Source organism: Taudactylus pleione, unplaced genomic scaffold (genome assembly GCF_031769625.1).
Source record: "Taudactylus pleione unplaced genomic scaffold, aTauple2 ptg001027l, whole genome shotgun sequence".
In the NCBI taxonomy this organism is placed as follows: domain Eukaryota; kingdom Metazoa; phylum Chordata; class Amphibia; order Anura; family Myobatrachidae; genus Taudactylus; species Taudactylus pleione.
Genome location: NW_028285428.1, coordinates 2,507,106 through 2,529,748, shown reverse-complemented (window position 1 = coordinate 2,529,748; position 22,643 = coordinate 2,507,106). Strand labels below are relative to the sequence as shown.

At 46.4% G+C, this 22,643-nt stretch overlaps 1 protein-coding gene across 1 annotated transcript in view; it reads right to left on the bottom strand.

Annotated features, from left to right (window-relative positions):
• Positions 1-19,092, bottom strand: part of PDE11A (phosphodiesterase 11A) — a 713,048-nt gene extending 693,956 nt beyond the window's left edge. The window contains exon 1 of the mRNA XM_088461200.1: positions 18,316-19,092. Within this exon, the coding sequence (XP_088317326.1) occupies positions 18,316-19,092 (777 nt within the window). The remainder of the gene's footprint in view (positions 1-18,315) is intronic.
• Positions 19,093-22,643: the final 3,551 nt, after the last annotated feature.

The window sequence follows — 22,643 nt, the reverse complement described above, 5'->3', positions numbered from 1 at the left end:
ACAGGGTGAACGGTTCCAAGACTTTAAAGATGTAGAAAGAAGATACCAGGGTCTTTGGGACGTCAGCATGATGACTGACTGCTGCTGGATGATACACAGAGACGACAAAGAAAAAGCTTATAAGCGAAAAATGACAAAACGAAGTTTGAAGACAAAAAAATATATAGATATTTTTTCAATAATTATGGTTTTGTTTTTATTATTGTTTGAATATATTGTTATTTTATTATGTAATTAAGACAAAAACACAGTGATATCATCTACACTTCTTCGTATTCCACAATAAATATGTCAAAAACAATTAAACTTCTTGTTTTTTCTTAAAAATGTATGTAACCCCCTTATAGGTAAATGTGATGTGGTATTTTTTTTTAATATACTATTTCTTGATGTACACAGGAGTATAATTAAGAATATAAAAGTATTATTAAAAAAGCTTTCAATACCTTAAATTTCGCAGACCTGTGTTATCAATCTAATGATGCAATCTCATTAATCACCCAAATAAATGCTTAATACTAAGAATACAAAAACACTAAATATATCGGGGTAGATGTACTAAGCCTTGGAGAGAGATAGGGGCCTATTCATCATCACTTAATTTTCACAAAAGCAGGTGAAAATGCACATTTTCACCTGCAATTGTGAAAATTAAGTTATCGGCCCATTCATCAAGAAGGTAAAGCAGGAGATACTGTATGACAGATATCTCCTGCTTACCTTCCTCTGGCGGAATGGCCCGCTGTCCCCATACACTAGTATGACAGATATCTCCTGCTTACCTTCCTCTGGCGGAATGGCCCGCTGTCCCCATACACTAGTTTGACAGATATCTCCTGCTTACCTTCCTCTGGCGGAATGGCCCGCTGTCCCCATACACTAGTATCACAGATATCTCCTGCTTACCTTCCTCTCCCAGAATGGCCCGCTGTCCCCATACACTAGTATCACAGATATCTCCTACTTACCTTCCTCTGGCGGAATGGCCCGCTGTCCCCATAAACTAGTATCACAGATATCTCCTGCTTACCTTCTCTGGCGGAATGTCCCGCTGTCACCATACACTAGTATCACAGATATCTCCTACTTAACTTCCTCTGGCGGAATGGCCCGCTGTCCCCATACACTAGTATCACAGATATCTCCTGCTTACCTTCCTCTGGTGGAATGGCCCGCTGTCCCCATACACTAGTATGACAGATATCTCCTGCTTACCTTCCTCTGGTGGAATGGCCAGCTGTCCCCATACACTAGTATCACAGATATCTCCTGCTTACCTTCCTCTGGCGGAATGGCCAGCTGTCCCCATACACTAGTATCACAGATATCTCCTGCTTACCTTCCTCTCCCGGAATGGCCCGCTGTCCCCATACAGTAGTATCACAGATATCTCCTGCTTACCTTCCTCTCCCGGAATGGCCCGCTGTCCCCATACACTGGTATCACAGATATCTCCTGCTTACCTTCCTCTGGCGGAATGGCCTTCTATTCCCATACACTAGTATCACAGATATCTCCTGCTTACCTTCCTCTGGCGGAATGGCCCGCTGTCCCCATACACTAGTATCACAGATATCTCCTGCTTACCTTCCTCTGGCGGAATGGCCCGCTGTCCCCATACACTAGTTTGACAGATATCTCCTGCTTACCTTCCTCTGGCGGAATGGCCCGCTGTCCCCATACACTAGTATCACAGATATCTCCTGCTTACCTTCCTCTCCCAGAATGGCCCGCTGTCCCCATACACTAGTATCACAGATATCTCCTACTTACCTTCCTCTGGCGGAATGGCCCGCTGTCCCCATAAACTAGTATCACAGATATCTCCTGCTTACCTTCTCTGGCAGAATGGCCCGCTGTCACCATACACTAGTATCACAGATATCTCCTACTTACCTTCCTATGGCGGAATGGCCCGCTGTCCCCATACACTAGTATCACAGATATCTCCTGCTTACCTTCCTCTGGTGGAATGGCCCGCTGTCCCCATACACTAGTATGACAGATATCTCCTGCTTACCTTCCTCTGGTGGAATGGCCTGCTGTCCCCATACACTAGTATCACAGATATCTCCTGCTTACCTTCCTCTGGCGGAATGGCCAGCTGTCCCCATACACTAGTATCACAGATATCTCCTGCTTACCTTCCTCTCCCGGAATGGCCCGCTGTCCCCATACAGTAGTATCACAGATATCTCCTGCTTACCTTCCTCTCCCGGAATGGCCCGCTGTCCCCATACACTGGTATCACAGATATCTCCTGCTTACCTTCCTCTGGCGGAATGGCCTTCTATTCCCATACACTAGTATCACAGATATCTCCTGCTTACCTTCCTCTGGCGGAATGGCCCGCTGTCCCCATACACTAGTATCACAGATATCTCCTGTTTACCTTCCTCTGGCGGAATGGACCGCTGTCCCCATACACTAGTATCACAGATATCTCCTGCTTACCTTCCTCTGGCGGAATGGCCCGCTGTCCCCATACACTAGTATCACAGATATCTCCTGCTTACCTTCCTCTCCCGGAATGGCCCGCTGTCCCCATACACTGGTATCACAGATATCTCCTGCTTACCTTCCTCTGGCGGAATGGCCTGCTAATCCCATACACTAGTATCACAGATATCTCCTGCTTACCTTCCTCTGGCGGAATGGCCCGCTGTCCCCATACACTAGTATCACAGATATCTCCTGCTTACCTTCCTCTGGCGGAATGGACCGCTGTCCCCATACACTAGTATCACAGATATCTCCTGCTCACCTTCCTCTGGCGGAATGGCCCGCTGTCCCCATACACTAGTATCACAGATATCTCCTGCTTACCTTCCTCTGGCGGAATGGCCTGCTGTCCCCATACACTAGTATGGGGACAGTATTCATCAAGCTCCGAAAATATAATATTTCCGGAGCTTGCTCCTTCCCTATGGGAAGAAGGTTCGGGTCCTTGTCTGGCTCCTTCCACCGGGTGTTGGGGCTCTTGTGCGCATGCGTGACCTGTAGGTCGCGCATGTGCACTCCAGTCACTGCTCCTACAGGAGCAGTGAAAGGATTCACTGCTCCAAAAAGGAGAAGTGAAGCTGCTCGCTCGGGGCAGCTGATATCACATCAGCTGTCACCGCAGCGGAGCAATGATGGATTGCTCCGGTAGCAGCGGTGAGTTAGAATGTTAATTATCGGGGTCCCGATAATTAACATGATGAATAGGCCGCATAAAGTACCAACCAGTAAGGTCCTAATCATCGGGTAATTTTTTCAAACAAATGGGTCTAGTTACTAAGCCTTGGATGGAGATAAAGTGAACGGAGATTATGTACCAACCAACCAGCTCCTAACTGTCATTTTTCAAACACACCCTATGACATGGCAGTTAGGAGCCGATTGGTTGGGGTGCCGCCGGTCAGAATACTGACAGCGGCATGCCGACATTCATAATTTCGACACCATTAGGTAAGTATCCTACCACTAACCCATACCCCTACCCATACCCTTCCTCCCCGGTGCCTGACCCTAACCTCCTCCCCCGTAGTGCCTAAAGCTAACCTCCCCTTCCCCGCACCCTAAACTTAACCCTCCCCCTTAGTGCCTAACCCTAACCCTCCCCCTAACCCTCCCCCCTAGTGCCTAACCCTATTTCGATACTTACCTTCGGGACGCCGTCGGTCAGGGTTCTGGTGCCGGAAACCCAACGCTGTCGGGATTCTGGCGACGGTATTTTGACCGGGATGCTGACTACATCCCCCTGTAAAATAGCAGTTAGGAGCTGATTGGTTGGTACATTATCTCTCTCCACTTTCTCTCCAAGTCTTAGTACATCTGCTCCTGTGTGTGATAAACCACCATCTATAATAGCAATACTGTGGGGCCTATTCATCAAACGATAAATGGTCCGGTAACCATGCGCATTTTTAAGTTACCGGACCAGAAAACTCCGAAAACTGAATGGGAAGGAGTTCCCGGGGATGCGAAGAGGGATCCGAGCGGATCCCTCCGCCGCTCCTCACTCAATACCGGCGGCTATGCGCATGCGTGATCCGAGGTCAATCATGCGTTGCCGTGACGATGGGGAGCAGGTAAGTAACGCAGCTGCGATATTTTACATGGCGACAACTGCTTTTCGGAGCAGTTGTCCCCTCACCGGAGCAATGATGAATTGCTCTGGTGTCAGGCTTCCCCTCCTGCAAGTTGGATAATAAAGTATCCCTTGCAGCGAGTCCAAAACTTCAGCATCGGAGGCCATACAGCCTTCACTAATGAATAGGCCCCTGTATCCTATATTATATAGTCCTACTTGCATACTCTCCCGCCGGCTCCTGAAAGAAAGTCAGTAAGTATGTACATAGTTTATGAATAAAAACTAAAGGGGTTTTCAACCTTCACACAATTGTAACTTCAGCCATGTATTTGCCTCTGGCAAGTAAACATTACACCTGACTTGCATTTTTAATGCAACTTTATTATCACCAATTCACATACATGAACAGTTAGCAAAAAAAAAATACATGTGCAATCAGCAAAGCCATAGAAAGAATGAAAAAACAAACATATCACCTAAAAAAACATACTTCAAGAACAATAAGTGCAATTTAACATATTTATTGCTGTCGGACAAAAAGTACGTCTCAGTCGGCTGGTGCGACTCAGAAAGGATCTATATTGTGTGTGTGATGGCAACATAACTACACTCGGCGATTTGGATGAAACTAATCGAATAAAATATACTCATATAATAAAAATGTATATATATATATATATATACATTTGATGCATACATTTGCATTGTGACATTTTTTTGGGAAGCTTCTTGTTCTATTTCAATGTGTTCGACACAAGTAAAGTACATTGACCTCTATGGGAGCACATTAACCAATATTGCGCTGTAATTTAAGGAATATACTACAGATTTGAATGGAGCTCTCAGCCATTGGTCATTTATGTTTCTTGAATCAATAGAGCTTCAGTTACTCTCTACTGGTGTATGATGAAAGCAGAGAGTCTCTGGTATTACCCTCACTACAAACCAATTAGATGACAACCAACGTGGGAGTTCCCAAATAATAGGTCCAAATTATTCACTATCCTGTGTATTACATATTAAGGCCCAGATTTATCAATGAGCGATATTCTTGTTATCACCCGTTACTAATCATAAATGGTACAGTATGTCCCCTGGGCGAAATCGGTATGAATTACCGCCGGACGCAAGTTCAAATCCCGACAGCGGCTGGCCAACATGGCTGAAAACCCTGATCGTCCAAAGGTAAGTTTTTACTAACCTAACCTCCCCCCCCTAACCCTAACCCTCCTTTGGGGTGCCTAACCCTAAGTACCCCCGGGGGTGCCTAACCCTCCCCCTAGCCTAACCCTAACCTCCCGGGGGGGGTGCCTAACCCTAAGTCCCCCCCGGGAGCCCTAAACCTATCCCTCCCTCCCGACCCGCGGCTGTCCGCAGCGGCGCTCGGCATCTCTTTGATCGGGATGCCAGGCGCCGGTCTCCAGGCGTCGGTAAAATGACAGGCGTCTAGATTTAGACTCCTGTAATTTAACCCTCGCCGGGATAAAGCAGTCGGGAAGCCGGCTGTCAGGATTAGGTCCGGCGGCTTCCCAACTGCATACCCCCCCGGGCTCCGGCTGCTCTGTACAGTGAACAGTGGCTGTGTTACGGGGGGCGATCGCTCTGATCGCCCCTCCCCCCCTGGATCCGACACTGGTTCCGACTACTGTTGGGATTCCAACACCGGTATTCTGAGGTGGGATGGTATTGTAAATACATCTTCTCCATCCTTATCTGCTGGTTTAGTAGTGGTTTTATTAAGGATGTTGTATTGCTGATTTCTGCAGCTGCAGCGCTGCTGAACACACGTTTCCACTGCTGTGCTTACAACAGTGATGTGATGCCCAGACAGAAAGTGGCCCAACTGTTACAGTCTGAGTTGCGGCCAGTGCCGGGGTTTCTGCTACTTAGCCGCAAGATTTAAAGCAGCAATTCTTTTGAATGCAAAACTAGGTTGATTTTGCCACTTTAAATTTTACAAGTCAGTCGCTGACATCTCAGCACTTGCTATCATATTTAGGCCACTGTCTCTATTAGTTGTCCAGTTTCTTATTCCCTTACAGTGGTGAGGGTCAAATTTGCTTCAGGCGCGCATGGAGAAAAATGGGCGTGGTCGCAAGGGGCATGGCCGCTGAAAAATGGGGAGTGTCACCATTGCACACACCCCTTTCTTGTCACTGGGAACATTTCTTTCCATATGCACCTTAATGCAGTGCCCCTTATACAGTCCCCCTATGCAATGCCCCTTATACAGTCCCCCTTATGCTGGCCCCAGTAGTACTCTTTATATAGTACCCCCAGTATACAATGCCCCCAGTAGTGGTCCCGCTTATGCAGGCCCCCAGTAGTGCCCCTTATACAGTACCCCCAGTAGTGGTCCCCCTTATGCAGCCCCCGATTAGTTCCCCTTATACAGGCCCCCAGTAGTGGTCCCCCATATGCAGTGCCCCTTACACAGTGCCCCCTGTAGTGGTCTCCCTTATGCAGCCCCCCATTAGTTCCCCTTATACAGTGCCCCCAGTAGTGATCCCCCATATGCAGGCCCCCAGTAGTGATTCCCCATATGCAGTGCCCCTTATACAGTGCCCCCAGGAGTGATCCCCCTTATGCAGGCCCCCAGTAGTGCCCCTTTTACAATGTCCCCCAGTAGTGATCCCCCATATGCAGTGCCCCTTACACAGTTCCCCCTGTAATAGTCCCCCTTATGCAGCCCACCATTAATTCCCCTTATACAGTGCCCACAGTAGTGATACCCCATATGCCGGCCCCTAGTAGTGATCCCCATATGCAGTGCCCTTTATACAGTGCTCCCAGTAGTGACCCCCCTTATGCAGGCCCCCAGTAGTGCCCCTTATACAGTGCCCCCAGTTGTTGTTCCCCTTATGCAGGCCCCCAGTAGTTATCCCCCCTATGCAGTGCCCCCTGTAGTGGTTCTCCTTTTTCAGTGCCCCCTGTAGCGGTCCCCCCTGTGCAGTGCCCCCATCTCAGCACTTGCTATCATATTTAGGCCACTGTCTCTATTCGTTGTCCGTTTTCTTATTCCCTTACAGTGGTGAGGGTCACATTTGCTTCAGTCTTTTTTTCTGTCATATTCACAGAAATTCTCCCTGGCATAATGAAGTTCTCCTTTCATCTGAGTTTTCTTAAAAATGTGCCTACATCTGGTCTCTGGCAGGACAAAGGCCTCAGAAGAGCACCAAGATTTCTGCTTTATACAGTTTGTAACTTCCAGATCCGTCGTGTCACTTTGTTCTATATTGCTCGTCAGTTCAAATGAATCAACACCAGTCCCTGTCTCTCCATCGGAAATAATAGGTTCCACAGGTATTTCTCTGGCAATTCTGCTTGAAGCATTGTTATTTTATTGGATTACAGATTCCTACTGTATGGGCCAAATGTAATAGGGTGACAGTTAGAGAATGTGAGAGTTTTCTCACACTTTTTAAACTCGGCCAATGTAATAGAGTCCGAGAACAAAGCGACAGAGCAAACTAGTATATTTTTCAGACTCAAATACTCTCACGGTTTCAACTCTCATCCAGATGTTTTTCCCATTTTGAAGATAAAACTTGACCAATGTGGGAGAGTGCTGCTAAACTGTCACATTTTCTAAACTCTCACCCTATTAAATTTTTGCCCTATAAGCCTTTAGCAGTCACCATTTGTACTTTTACATGATGTCTGTAGCCTGTTATGAAGATGATTATGATTTTATCCTTCAATTCTTTAACCACTTAATTGGTAGAGTTACAAGGAATGCGGTCGCAGCCATTTGGGCTTTTCCTGCTCAATACACTTTTGTTTAAAGAGTATTTACGCTTTCTACTCTGGCTCCCCTGCACTCATTGTAGCTCCAGAGGTGAGGCTGCAGCAAAGTCCAATATTCAAATATGGCAGCCACACCAACTGCCACCCCAAATGCTGCCAAACATCACCGGCCAGGACTCACTGGCAGTTGGTGTGGCTTCCCTATTTGAATATTGGACTATGCAGCAGCCCCACCTCTGGAGCCACCACTGCGCTGCACTGATGTAGCGGGAGTATGCCACTGAGGATCTATTACCACTAAGGGAGTGGAGGGGTAATGACACTGGGCAGGGGCATATTAACACCCAATGGGGGCCCATCTACAGCACCCCTCCCAACCAGGCATCTTACCTAGCTCCGACAAGAGGGGCCCTCCTTCCTTTGCGGCGCCATCTTCCCAGTGATATTTGGGAAGTTGACACATGGGCACCAGAGAGCAGAGGCTTTGCTGTCACTGCGCAGCACCATTTTCCCGAAGACATCACAGGGAAGATGGCATCGCGGAGGAGTGAGATAAGTATACTTTGGGTGCAGAGTGTGCGGTGAAGTGCCCCCCTGGACCTAGGGGCCCGTGTACACCCAGCACTCATTATAAATACACCTATGTCACTGGAGATCCATTGCCGATGGGGGATTTACTGCAACTGGGGGGTGGGAGGAATGTTACACATGGACCCAGAGGAGGTGAGACATACCATAAGCATATATATTATATATATTTTTTTTTTAACAAAATATTTTTTAATACAATGTTTGTAAAATATATGAGAATATATAGGAATAGTGATTATGGCGCACGAAAATTAAATTTAATTAATATCAGCCCAATCCTTTAGACAGGAACCTGCCCAAACAACAGGTAAAAAGATAGTGTATATGAATATGGAGTAAAAAGTATCAAAGGCGATACAATAATCTATATATAATCAGGCAAAATATCACAATGATTGTATAGAAAAGATCGATCTCATATAGGCAAAATGATACTTATACCATGGAACGTTACATGCAGCAATTCAGTGTGCTTGATCAAATGTTTCGATGATGATCAACAACATGAAAAAGAGAGAAAAAACAACAACAAGGACCAATGTGTAGTAATGTTGTAAATTCGGGTGGTTAATTTCCCCTATTCAGTGGGTGGAAAGTGAAGAAGTGAGGTAGTTCCTCCCCCTCACACAGGCGCGCATGGCGAAAAATGGGCATGGTCACAAGGGGCATGGCCGCTGAAAAATGGGGAGTGTCAACATTGCACACACCCCTTTCTTGTCACTGGGAACATTTCTTTCCATATGCACCTTAATGCAGTGCCCCTTATACAGTCCCCCCTATGCAATGCCCCTTATACAGTCCCCCTTATGCTGGCCCCCAGTAGTACTCTTTATATAGTACCCCCAGTATACAATGCCCCCAGTAGTGGTCCCTCTTATGCAGGCCCCCAGTAGTGCCCCTTATACAGTACCCCCAGTAGTGGTCCCCCTTATGCAGCCCCCGATTAGTTCCCCTTATACAGGCCCCCAGTAGTGGTCCCCCATATGCAGTGCCCCTTACACAGTGCCCCCTGTAGTGGTCTCCCTTATGCAGCCCCCCATTAGTTCCCCTTATACAGTGCCCCCAGTAGTGATCCCCCATATGCAGGCCCCCAGTAGTGATCCCCCATATGTAGTGCCCCTTATAAAGTGCCCCCAGGAGTGATCCCCCTAATGCAGGCCCCCAGTAGTGCCCCTTTTACAATGTCCCCCAGTAGTGATCCCCCATATGCAGTGCCCCTTACACAGTTCCCCCTGTAATAGTCCCCCTTATGCAGCCCACCATTAATTCCCCTTATACAGTGCCCACAGTAGTGATCCCCCATATGCAGGCCCCCAGTAGTGATCCCCATATGCAGTGCCCTTTATACAGGTCCCCCAGTAGTGACCCCCCCTTATGCAGGCCCCCAGTAGTGCCTCTTATACAGTGCCCCCAGTAGTTGTTCCCCTTATGCAGGCCCCCAGTAGTTATCCCCCCTATGCAGTGCCCCCTGTAGTGGTTCTCCCTTTTCAGTGCCCCCTGTAGCGGTCCCCCCTGTGCAGTGCCCCCAGTAGTAAGCCCCTTATATAGTGCCCCCAGTAGTAGTCCCTCCTATACAGTGCCCTTTATATAGTGCCCCCAGTAGGAGCCCCCTTGATGCAATGCCCCCAGTAGTAGTCCCCCCAGTAGTAGTCCCCAGTAGTGCCCCCCCAATGCAGTGCCCCCAGTAGTAGTCCCCCTACATAGTGCCGTTTATATAGTGCAACCAGTAGGAGTCCTCCTTGATGCAGTACCCCCAGTAGTAGCCCCCAGAAGTGGTCCCCCATGATGCAGTGCCCCCAGTAGTTGCCACCCCCAATGCTGTGACCCCAGTAGTATCCCCCCCAGTATTAATCCCCAGTAGTGGTGCCCCCCCCCCCCGAAGCAGTGCCCCAGTAGTAGTCCCCTCCTTAGTAATAGACCCCCCCCCACAACAAATACACACTGACAATAAAACAATAAATAAAATAAAAATACTTACCTGAATCCACGCTCCGGCTCCCGCCGCCGTCGGCACGTCAGTCCTCCCGGGCTGGGGCGCTCTGCATTACGGGAGAGACGTCATGACGTCTCTCCCATTACCCACTGCAGGAGCCGGAAGGGAGCCGGCTCTTGCAGTGGGCGCTGCAGCAGTCAATGAGAGTCTATCTGACTCTCATTGGCTGCTGTTTAACACACACATCGCCGCCAGCACTGGCAGAGATGTGTGTGTAGCAGCAGCAGCCAATGAGAGTCTGTCTGACTCTCATTGGCTGCTGATTAACACACACACACCGCCGCCATGCTGGTGTCGATGTGTGTGTTAGAATGCACTGCATGAGCCCGGCTGCCATCCTCCTCCTGGCGCTATTGGGCAAGCGCTCAGGGGGAGGGAAGGGGCTCGTCTGTGCAGCACAGGACCGGCGCTGGGAAGCCTAGTGCCAGTCTTGTGTAAATGTGTAGTGCTGACCGCACTCACTGGCTAACTAGGACAGGCTGGTACCGTGGCCGACGGCGCACCGCCGGTCCAACGGCGCCCAGGGCATGTGCCCCGCTCACCATGTCCTAGTTACGCCACTGGCCCATCGCTGGAAGTGTTAAGTTGCCAGCAGCTGAGCGAAGGACGTGGCCGATGTGGAGGACTTCACTGTATCTCACCGGAGGGGTAAGTATTGATAAACACCAGTGGCATTTTAGTTTGTATCACTGCCATACTAAACAAAAAAAATGCTGCTGGTGTTTAGCTTTGTTACTAAATGGGGCCCTTATGTCTGGTACACACTAGGCAATATGTCGTCTGATCCGGCGGATCGGACTTATCATCCACATTGGCCAGCGCGTACCCGCTATGTCGCTGATGATGTGTGTCATCAGTGACAGCGTCCGTCGGGTCCCGCTGCTAGCGATATTGCTCTAGACTCACTCTCTTCATGGCCAAGGAGGTAGTTGTGGCCACTTCTGCTTGTTTTTCCAGCTCCTGGACTTGATGGTTGCTGGGCGGCTGATAGTGGCGGAGCCGCGAGGAGTGTCTGCTGTTGGGCATGCGCATCATGCCGTCCCATGGCCATTTTACTTGCCGCTGTCCAGTGGCGGAACTAGTGAGTGGTGAGCTCAGGTGCAAATAGCAAGCAAGGGTCTATCTGCGCACACAGAAGACGGGCGGCCTAAAAATGGCCGTGGACGCATGAGGAAGGGGCGTAGTCTCACAGCACAAAGTATCAGTAGAGCTATATAATGCAGAGTGTGTCGCAGTTAAGGGACATATAATGCAGAGTGTCGCAGTGAGCGCCATGTAATTCAGTGTGCGTCATAGTGAGCGCCATATAATAGAAGCACCATATAAAGGAGAGTGCGTCGCAGTGAGCACCATATAATGCAGAGGCGACATATAATGCAGAGCGTCGCAGTGAGCACCATATAATATAGAGAGTGTCGCAGTGAGCATGTAATTCAGAGTGCATCGTAGTGAGCGCCATATGATACAGAGGCACCATATCAAGGAGAGTGCGTCACAGTGAGCACCATATAATGCAGAGGCGTCATATAATGCAGAGCGTCACAGTGAGCGCCATATAATGCAGACAGCGATACAATGAGCGCCATATGATGCAGAGAGCACCGCAGTGAGCATCATATAACACAGAGAACGTCAGTGACCCACATATAACATAACACAGATAATATAAACACACTCCTCACACACATACTGTCAGGGCCATAACTAGGGTGCTGCCACCAGTGCCATGGCACAGGGCACCGCAGGCAGGGGGCACTGTTTAGGCCTGTCAATTTTCCTGTTTATTATCATTCTCATTTGTAGCTTCCTCTTCTGTTAACCCCAGCATCTCCTGGCCTCCCCTATCTCTTTCCTGGCCCTTCCCCATGAGGGGTCTCAGACTGTATAGTGACAGCCTGGTCAGGTAGAGCGAGGATTAGAAGGGGAGGGCCCCCTCCTCCTCCAGCCAGAGTCTGACCGCCTCCTTCTCTGGTACGGCCCGCAGCCAACCGAAGCGCCGCATAGTACTGTAATAATGAGTCAGTTTGACTGCCGGCTGCTGGGTCCTTCATTCTCGTAGGACCCGGTGCAATGCACCAGTGTCCAGGGGCAGAACTATGGGAGACAATGGAGGCGCCTGCCACCGGGCTCCAGCTCTGAAGGGGCACCTCCTCCATTGTCCACAATATATTCACCATACTTAGTGCTGTAACTATGTACCCAGAGTGTACCGTCACAGCCGCCCAATACGTGGCACCCCTTCCCAGCACTGAGAAGCCACAAGACACTAGAGGAGAGCTCCATGTCAGACCATCAGCTGCTGCCTTCGTCTATCTATAGTCTGTCTGCATGTGAATTGCTACATTACAGTGTCAGCGGCTGTGACGGGGGAGGGGGGGCACCAAATTATAACTTGCCTCCGGGTGTCTGGGAAGAAGTTACGCCACTGCCAGCGTCGCTAATAGTTTCGAGACCTTGGGCATTCGAGATGCCCTAGGCATTTGCCTGAAATGCCTATGCCTAGGGCTGGCTCTGTTCATTACTCACTGACATATATTAAAAGATTCACAGGTGGAGCTAATTATTTCACTTGTGATTATGTGAGGAGACCTGGAAAACATGCACTGTTTGGGGTCCTGAGGACTGAGGGCCTGATTCAGAGCCGCTCGTAAGCAGCCGATCGTTCGCTATGAGCGATGTTCGCACAACTGCGCATGCGCAAACCAGTCATTGCGGTCGGAAATCGTGCGCTCGCAAAACAGCTGTTAATTTGATTGATAGAATGTACCGTTTGTGGGTGGTAACAGGGGAAGGTGCTTGAAAATGGGGAAATGGAGATCCGAACGCAGGCGTGCCTAACGGTAAAAAGGGCGTTTAATGGGAGTGCATAATGAGTAAAGGAGCGTCATCGACCACGTCACTTGGTTGTCTTTTAGTCTGAACTGCTCGCAGTGATAGCGGTAAGAAAAACCTACCACAAGCACTGCGAGCAGTTCATACGCCTTTCGATGTACCCGATTAATCTAATAAATACCGGAGATGATGTGTGGTGCGAATGGCAAAGGGGCGTCTTTACAAAATAGCGAGCGCATTTTTCGTTCGCTTGCTCAGACATAGAGGCGTCAACAAACCGCAAAGAGCGAGCGCTCAATTTAAATAGCCGGCCCCTTTTTTGGAACGACCGTCCGCAAATAGCGAACGGCTCTGAATCAGGCCCTGAGTTTGAGAACCTGTGCATTATTGGAATTGGAGAAATAAAATGTGAGAAGGCCATTTTGTACAGGGTAAAATTACTTGTAAAACAGGACAATCAAAGTAGCATTTTATTGTATATTACTCATACCTAATGTTTAAAATGAGCATTTTGGTAGAACGTAAAAACTTGAAAATGATTTTTGTCTAAACAATTATATATGCTGCTATGACAGCAGATCATGGCTGGATCATGTGTCAATTGCTTTCTAAAATGCAAAGTGTTTTGGGACAGTAATATTTTATAGACCGCCACATAAAAGTAGGATATAATAAATGGTATTTACTCAATGAGGTTTAGGTTACTGGAAATCATGTTGATTTTGTTCATGAATCACAAAGGGGCTGGTGAGTTTGAAAAATATTAAATGACAGAGAATAAATCTGCCAGATATAAGTGGGTGGCTTTGTACCAAAGCCTAGAACCCCCAACATATTAAATGACAGGGAATTCCAGAAGTACTGTAGCAGAATGGGCGATATGCTGTAGGGTTCTCGAAACAGAGGCAAGGTGGGCATAAAGCATTCTTTGTAATATTTGCAATTTTACCTACATAGTGATAAGCCAGCTATTTACAGACATCTACTATAAGATTGAAGTATAATAAAACAAAATAACATCTATGACAGATGCAATCAATGCTTTATGCAATCATACATATGGGAAATTTAAATAATGCCACTTACGCTGCCCAATCGGAGCCACGGTCTGAAAGGAGTCTGCAGGGCCATAACTAGGGTAGTGCGACCTGTGCCATGGCACAGGGCACGCAGGGCAGGGGGTGCTGTTTGACCCTGTCAATTTTATGTTAAATATCATTCTCACTCATAGCTTCCTCTTATTATTATTATTATTGTTTATTTATATGGCGCCACAAGTGTTCCGCAGCGCCTTACAAAGTACATAAACATATAGATTGATTTACAGTGACTTACAGTACAGTACAATACAATACAGGACATGGATAATATACATTGCTACATTCGCGACCATAACACCCAGATAAACAACAATGCAAAGCAACCAAGTGTTAGGTGCCCTGGTAGAGAGTAAGAAGTAGATGAAGGTAGAGTAAGGAGAAGCACAAGAGGGTAAAGGGCCCTGCTCATAGGAGCTTACATTCAGCATCTCCTGACCTACCCTATCTCTTGCCTGGCCCTTTCCCATGAGGCCATGGCCCTTTTTTGGGTGCGTTATCTCCATTTTAAAAAGTAGGGGGGCGCCAATGCTCTTTCTGGCACAGGGCACCAAAAAGTCTAGTTACGGCTCTGGTGGTCTGACCAGTGTTGGAACCATGTTCCAAATCAGGGGTCAGACCTGGGATTTTGGTGTAAAAGGGGTATAAGAGAATCTTATAAAATCGATGATACTGACTTAACAAATGGAAAACACAGATGAGCTGGTACAGATGTGAACTGAAGTCATCCATAATTGTTCCTATATTGCATGCAGGAGATATTTGCCCATGTGCAAAGTTTTATACAGCTCTGTGGTCGGAACGCCCCTATCCGTACACTTTCATAATCATCATCGTCAGTGTCCTGGTGAAAAACATCCTTCTGAAAAAGTCTTAATTACACAAATACACAAATCTGTATCGCACACAATTCCCTCGACAGCCACTGACTCTGAACGTTGCCCATGTGCAAACACCTTCTTAACCCCACTTATGCTCCTTTCGCCGCAAGTGGAGGAGCGACTGAGCTGCTTTTGACTCTACATCACCAGTACTTATATACGCTTAGCCCTGTAGACTGCACTGAGCGAAAACCAAAAAGATCCATTTGCAAAAAATTACTTGCATTCAACTCTGCATCTGCCCTAGAGTGAAGATTTCTAGGCTTAACGATCTTGGGGGAAGACCATATTCCAGCTGTGGACAACTTGTCAGAAGCATGGTTGAGCTTGTAGTTCCACCGAAGCTGAAAAGCTACTGGTTGACTTGGCCTGCCATAAACTATGGTCCTGAGACAGTGTCAATCCATAATGGGTGCAGGGTGGCTCCCACCGCACACTTGCACCCATGTAATTCAAAACTTACCTTTCTGGAGTCCTGCGACATCAGCGCTGCACAAATCGTTGGGAAAAAAAAGGTGCAGTGGCCATTTGGCCGGCAACCTGTGCATGCGCAGTTGAAAAATCGCTGAAAAAGCGGCCGACGTGCCATTTTACGCAGAGATCTGCACAGTAGACTCTGGCTCAGTGCCAGAATCTACTCTCGTGAGCCGCTGGCTAGGGAGGAGGGGGCCCAGAAAGAGACTACTGTACACATGCTCCCCCCTCCTCACTTAATACACCCATATCCTGAGATATAACTATACGGAATGCATTCAGCATCCCGGCAGTCTGGATGCCGATGCTCCTATCACTGGCGCCGAAATCCTGACGCCGGTCAGAAGCTCGGCGCCGTCATCCCGACCGACTGGGTGTTAGGGGACTTAGGTTTAGGGTGCGGGGTTAGGGTTTGGCACTAGGGAGAGGGTTAGGTTTAGGCATTAAGGGGGGAGGATTAGGGTTAGGCACCGGGGAGGGGGAGGTTAGGTTCAGGCACTGGGGGGGGGAGCAGGGGGGTATCTATAATGGATGCAGGGTGTGCGGGGAGCATGGGCCCCGCACCGCACACCCTGCACCCATAATATTACTTACCTCTCCGGAGTCCCACGTTGGCGTGGGGGTCCGACGCTGTAAAACAACTGGAAAATGGCCGCGGCGCCCATTTTCCCGCTGTATGCGCAATACAGGGAAAATGGGCGTCGCCGCCATTTTCCCCCGTGACCTGTGCATTCATTATAGACTCTGGGCACACTCTAGTGCCCAGAGTCTATAACTCCAGCGCTGGCCACGCTCAGCTCAGTGCGCTGCCTGCCGCCGGGCGGAGAGGAGGGGGCAATGTCGGAGACTGCACATGGGCCCCCTCCTTTCTAGAAGCACCCCTGGGGGGAGGTTAGGGTTAGGCACCAAACAGGGGGGTTAGGGTAGGGAGAGGGAAAGGTTTAGCATACCGACCAACTAGTGTTGATATGTTAACCCTTTCGAGATGCCGGCGTCAGGATTTCAACAGCCTGGATTTCGAGCGCGACATCTCATACCGATTCCAACTATACAATTATATGGTAAGGAGATGATAGCTTCCAATTATGCACACTTAAATAAATGAGATTTTTACAGTGCAGCGTAGTTTTTCCATAATTCATTAGCTAAATATAAACTATTTACAGGTTTTCAAAAGGTCTATCCTTGATTGATAAATATAAAATCTGGGATCCCAAACTCCAGCTGACTAGTAAGGTCAATTATCTAAAAGATCAAAGGCAACAAAGTTACCAGGGTTTACACCAGTGGGAAACTTACTTTCTTCTCTTCTATTTCAATACGTAAATCACCTCCTGGAACATTTGCAAAACAAGCTGAAACAATATTGCATGGTTTGGTAAATGGCTTGCAGACGGTGCAAAGTGTTTTCTGGCTACACTGCAAGTCACGAAGCGCATGACACTACTATTTATGCAGAGAACCAACGCTGTAGAACATGAGGTCAGTGAATTGGGAATGAGCCCTCTGATAGGATCAGAATGCTTAGCCCCAGCAAAAGCATAAACAATGATAAAAACAGCACTTTCATCCACTACTGCGCACTGCATGTAAGGCAAATTTGTAATGAGCATCTGTAATAAGTTACCATGTATATTCCGTGTACAACATAGAGGGGTGTAATGAAAAGTAAAAGGAATGGCAGTAAAATACTTTAAAAAAAAACAATTATACTATTTTATATATAAGAAACATGAAAGAAAATGTCCTACAAAATATGAAAATATATATAAATAATAGGTATTATTAATAATAATGGTAATAATAATAATAGTGGTAATAATAATAATAATAATAATAATAATAATAGTGGTAATAATATAAATAATAATGGTAATAATAATAATAGTGGCAATAATATAAATAATAATGGTAATAATAATAATAATGCAAGAGGTGGCCTTCAAAGCAGAGACAGATTAATTGTAACATCATCTCATCCAATGTAAGAACACACACATACTATATGTATATGAGATAACCTGGGTGTTATAAACGGTGTAATTAGTAATGTTACTCTTGTAACACATTCACTGGCTATTGCTATTAATATCACAAATAATAAGGTGTTTAGAAACAGTGTCAAAATCAAGACCTATGCAAGTCATGGTTTACATATAACCAATAGAATCTTTGTAACACAGCTGTGTACAAAGATGAGCTTTCCATCCCCATTACAACCAGATTGGTGTAGTTTACAAATGTTGGATAACACTGATGGGCATCTACTGTATGCTGTCAACCACTGGTCTGCTATAAAATGCAGAGGGGTGACTGACGGGCATATTTGACAAGAGCTTCAGTGGTATCAGGTCGCTAGGTCTCACAAGAGCCCTGGGTGAGCAAGGATTGGGGTTTACCAGTCCATGATGAAATATAGATGGCATGCCCTGCCTAGGTAGTCACTTCCATATAACCTCCATTCATAGCAGCCAGCTCTGTAGGTGTGCTGGTTGCTTGATTATACCTGATTTTTGTCATGTCTATGCATAGCATTTGTCAATCAATTTTTTTTAATAGTTGTCTCCCATGCGTCCATCCCCCCTACCCGCAACTGTATGCCCACAGTGAGGCACCATGACCTACCTGGTAAGCATCAGGGATACTGACCGTCTCCCCATGTTCTGCAACATAACCAATGATCCCCTTGCCCCAGGGCACCTGGACGTCGTTGGAGTTCTCTACGCTGCAGGATGGCAGTAGGGTGGTCCCTGCGTGCACGTCAAAAAACTTTGACACCAAGCTCTTCTTGTTGGCAGAGCCCTCAACCAAAAACAGAGAGCACCTGTCAGCATCCACCATGATGCACACGAAGATCAGGATCTTGTAGCAAAGACTGGTGAGGTTCAGTTCATTGGAGATGTCCTTCACCAGTTCCAGAAAAAACTCCCTCTCGTTGTGCTCCTTCAGGTGGTATTTGTAGTCAATGGCAGTAGATGGATACTGGGGGATGTTGACCCTGGACTCTAACAGGGCGCTGAGGATGTGGGCAGTAGTGGGCGGGAGGGAGCTGGCCTTCCTCAGCAAGGCTCTCCTCCTCATGCTGGTCAGGGGTTCCTGGGCCCTGGAGTTGACATGTTCATCATAGGTCCTGTTGACGTTAATGGCCTTGGACCTGGCAAAACTTTTCCTCAGCTCCTTTTGAGATGCTCTCCTCTGCAGACCGTCCCCCCTGCTCCCCCAACACTCCTTACTCTTGTCATCCGTGCTAGAGTTGGAAAGAGTTTTGGTCATCTGGTACCTCTTCAGCCACTTCTCCACCATGTAGTGTTTCCCTTTCCTGATCAGGTAATCCTCAAACAGGTCTGGATGCTTGTCCAAAAAACTTTCCACTTTGGAAAAGTCCAATCCGGGCTCTGACATCTCTGCAATATCGCTCCCCCCTTATTTTTTATATTATTTATTTGCTTTCGAAAACGCAACCTCAGTCCAGACGTTAAAGCCTATTCAAGTTTGCAGGAGCATGTTGTGTGGCATTGCTGTGGTCCCTCGAAGCACCTGCTACTTCCCAGGCAATGCCTTTCCACGCACTCCACTGGGGATTCCCTCACTATTCCAGGGCTGCAAGCACCCTGGCTGTACCCATGCAAGAAAGCGCAGTCCTATCATTAGTATTTCCGCCTCTCCTTCCCCTGCATCATCACGTATGTTGCATGCATGTGGTATGTATGTGATAGTAGGCTATAATCCCGGGAACTCCAGCAGCCGTTCTCTCCCTGCGCTTTGCAGAGATGCACTGGTAGCACTGACTGAGGCAGCACAGCAGCAACCACAGGAGCCTCCCAGTGACGCAAATGCCTCTAGGTGGAGCGTAAGTGAGGGAGAGGGTTAACGTTAACCATTGCGCTGCTTAGCCAAGTGTCCCCCCTCTCTGCAGCTTCTCTTAGTAACATCAGTGATATTTTATACAAGAGTAACAATTTCCTGTTTCAAAATGATACAAAGTATAATGAAACATAATAAACAAACAAACGCAATGGTAAACACAATTATTATTCACGTTATGCCAGTACACTGCCTTTGGCAGATGGCCACTTTTGTTTTCTTATACATCGATTAATCCCTACTTAATATTGTCACCAATGTGCAATTTGCATTATATTTTATGCATTATGTATTGTATTCGCATTATGTATTGTATCCATTGCTTTGCTATCTAGTGGCATGAGGCCACCTTTCTGGTATAGAACAAGATAGAGAATGGTAAAAAGTGTAGACATTGTTAAACACAGCGTCTCTCATAGCATCTATAAATATGACAAGATATTAAATAAATGATGATAGTAAAAAATGTATCATAAGTACATGACCATGTTGTATGTGGTGTTATTGCTAAAAAGCCTCGATCATGTTACAGTTCTCTGTACAAGTCACAAAACGATTTCTTGTTTTAGGGGGATTCACTTCAGTTATATTTTCTTTTTTGTTCTAATGGAAAAATGTCTTAAAGCAGTAAAAAAAATGTTTTTGTCATTTTAATAAGACAATGCCTGTTCCAATTTTTATTTTAATTTAAGTAAATCACCAACTATGAATAGTGAATATTTAAAGAATGTTGAACTGCCCTAAATGTTCAAAGCATTTCTCAGAATTTTGGAGGTCTCCAGAGTAGATTGGGGGCATATCTGTGGCACACAGGGGCCGAGGCCACAACCACGGTGGGTGTTTTTATCCTGAAAAACTCAATTTTGTGTTCCGCACCCCATGGAAACACTTGTCTCCCCAGCAGGTATCAGTGCAACACCTCTCAGACCCCCAGAAATTGGGGAGCACCTCTGCTGTCACCTCCATTGTGGGGCTTAATATTCACCCGGTTTAGATATTTAAAAAATTATTCCACCTTTTTGTTTGGAAATATTACAAACTAACCTCCAAGTTCCTTATGCCCCTTGCTAACTGTCTAGGTCAAGGGGTTCCCAACCACGGTCCTCAAGGCACAGTAACAGTACAGGTTTTAAGGATAGCTGTACTTGAGCACATGTGACTTAATTAGTACCTCAGCTATTTTGATTTAACCATCTGTGCTTTAGCATGGATATCACTAAAACCAGGACTGGTAGTGTTCCTTTAGGACCGAGGTTGGGAATCACTGGTCTAGGTCATCCCTTTGGTACCCCTTTCCTTGAGTCTAATGCTGGCCATGGCTTTTATTTTCTTTATCAAATCACTACAGGTACCAATGGTCAAAGTTCCAGCTACAATCAATGTCAAATTGGGACTATTGTGTCAGAGGCTCAATGAAAGGAGCATTAATGGGGACTGAAAGTAAGGCTGACATAGGGGGAGATGTATCACATTTTTGAGAGAGATAGAGCGGAGAGAGATAAAGTACCAATCAACCAGCTCCTAACTGTCATTTTTCAAACAAACCCTGTGATATGGCAATTGGGAGCTGATTGGCTGGTACTTTATCTCCGTTCACTTTATCTGCATCCAAGACTTAGTAAATAGACCCCACAGTCTGTAAAATGGCAGTTAGGAGCTGATTGGTTGGTACTTGATCTCTCTCCAAGGGATCTATTTACTAAGCAGTGTTAGGAGACAGAGTGAAAAGTGATAAGGTGCCAGCCAATCAGCTCCTAACTGTCATTTTTCAAACACAGCCTGTGAGATAGCAGTTAGGAGCTGATTGTCTGCCACCTAATCACTTTTCACTCTGTGTTCTAACACTGCTTAGTAAATAGGACCCCAAGGCTTTATACATCTCCCGCGTAGTACCGAGTGTACAAGCTACTCCAAATTGGTCCATCTTTGTGGGGGCCTGATATCTTGTGGGACCCCTAGAGTGCTGCAGATGGAGTTCAGATTCTAAGATTGCCTATTCAAAAGATAGAATTATACTCTATATAATACAGATTCTATCTACTTCAGGGTCCCACTTCCCCTTGAGTTGCAGCTAGATAATTATTCCTATTGCTCTGTCAATGGCACCCCACATCCGCTCGCACTTTGTAAAACATTCCATACAGAGCTATTCAAATGAACACACATTTAAGTCGTTGAGCCCACAATAAAACATTTCTACATCACATATACTGTACATTTATATTATTCTACCATTCTTGAGTATCTGGTATATTTCTAATAAGTTTTTTTTGCAGCTGTAAAATTTTGTTATATATTATATAATGTTTGAATATAAATATACATTTCTTTTTTTTTATCTTTCAGATTGTGGCTTAGATACAAGAACAAATTCGGAGATGCGTGTGACCCATTTTACAGTCTAATTATCCTCTGCCTGATGTCATTGTCATTAAACAGAACTGAACTGAGTACATGTTGCATGTCTAGGGGGCAATCCATTTGCATTCCTAATTGGAGAATTCAGGAGTTTTATGTATTCCAACAATTGATCTGTTTATAGGTCACCTAACCAGTGTACCTAGCATAGTTATATTGCTCTTTCTTTAAACAAATAGTTACCAATATTAAAATAATATATGAGCTAGACCAAGTAGTAATAGCTATATTGAGAAACATAAAAGCATACATTATCTGCCCAATACGCTCCTCGCTGATACATGATTCTGAACATACGTGTGGGCAAGGCACCATGATGGAGGAAACACAGATGGGAGAATATTTTTTTAATGTCTTTTAAATGCTGAACCATGGTAGTCATGTCATTAGACTTTTGTTACTAAAAAATGTGTAATAATAATTTATATAATTGGTGAGGAGCCAAGCGATCTAAATTCTGCACTGAAGGTGGCGGTCTTCTGTGCTTTATCACGCCGGCTATTTGTTCTACAAATACCTTACAGTTAGGCTGGGTAAACACTGACAGATTCATTGGCCGATCAATCGATCGGCCAATGTATCTACTGCCCATCGGGCACTGTGTACCCGCGATATGTCGGTGAACGTCGGCGTTCACCGACATATCGCATTGGCTGTGCTGCACAGCCGAT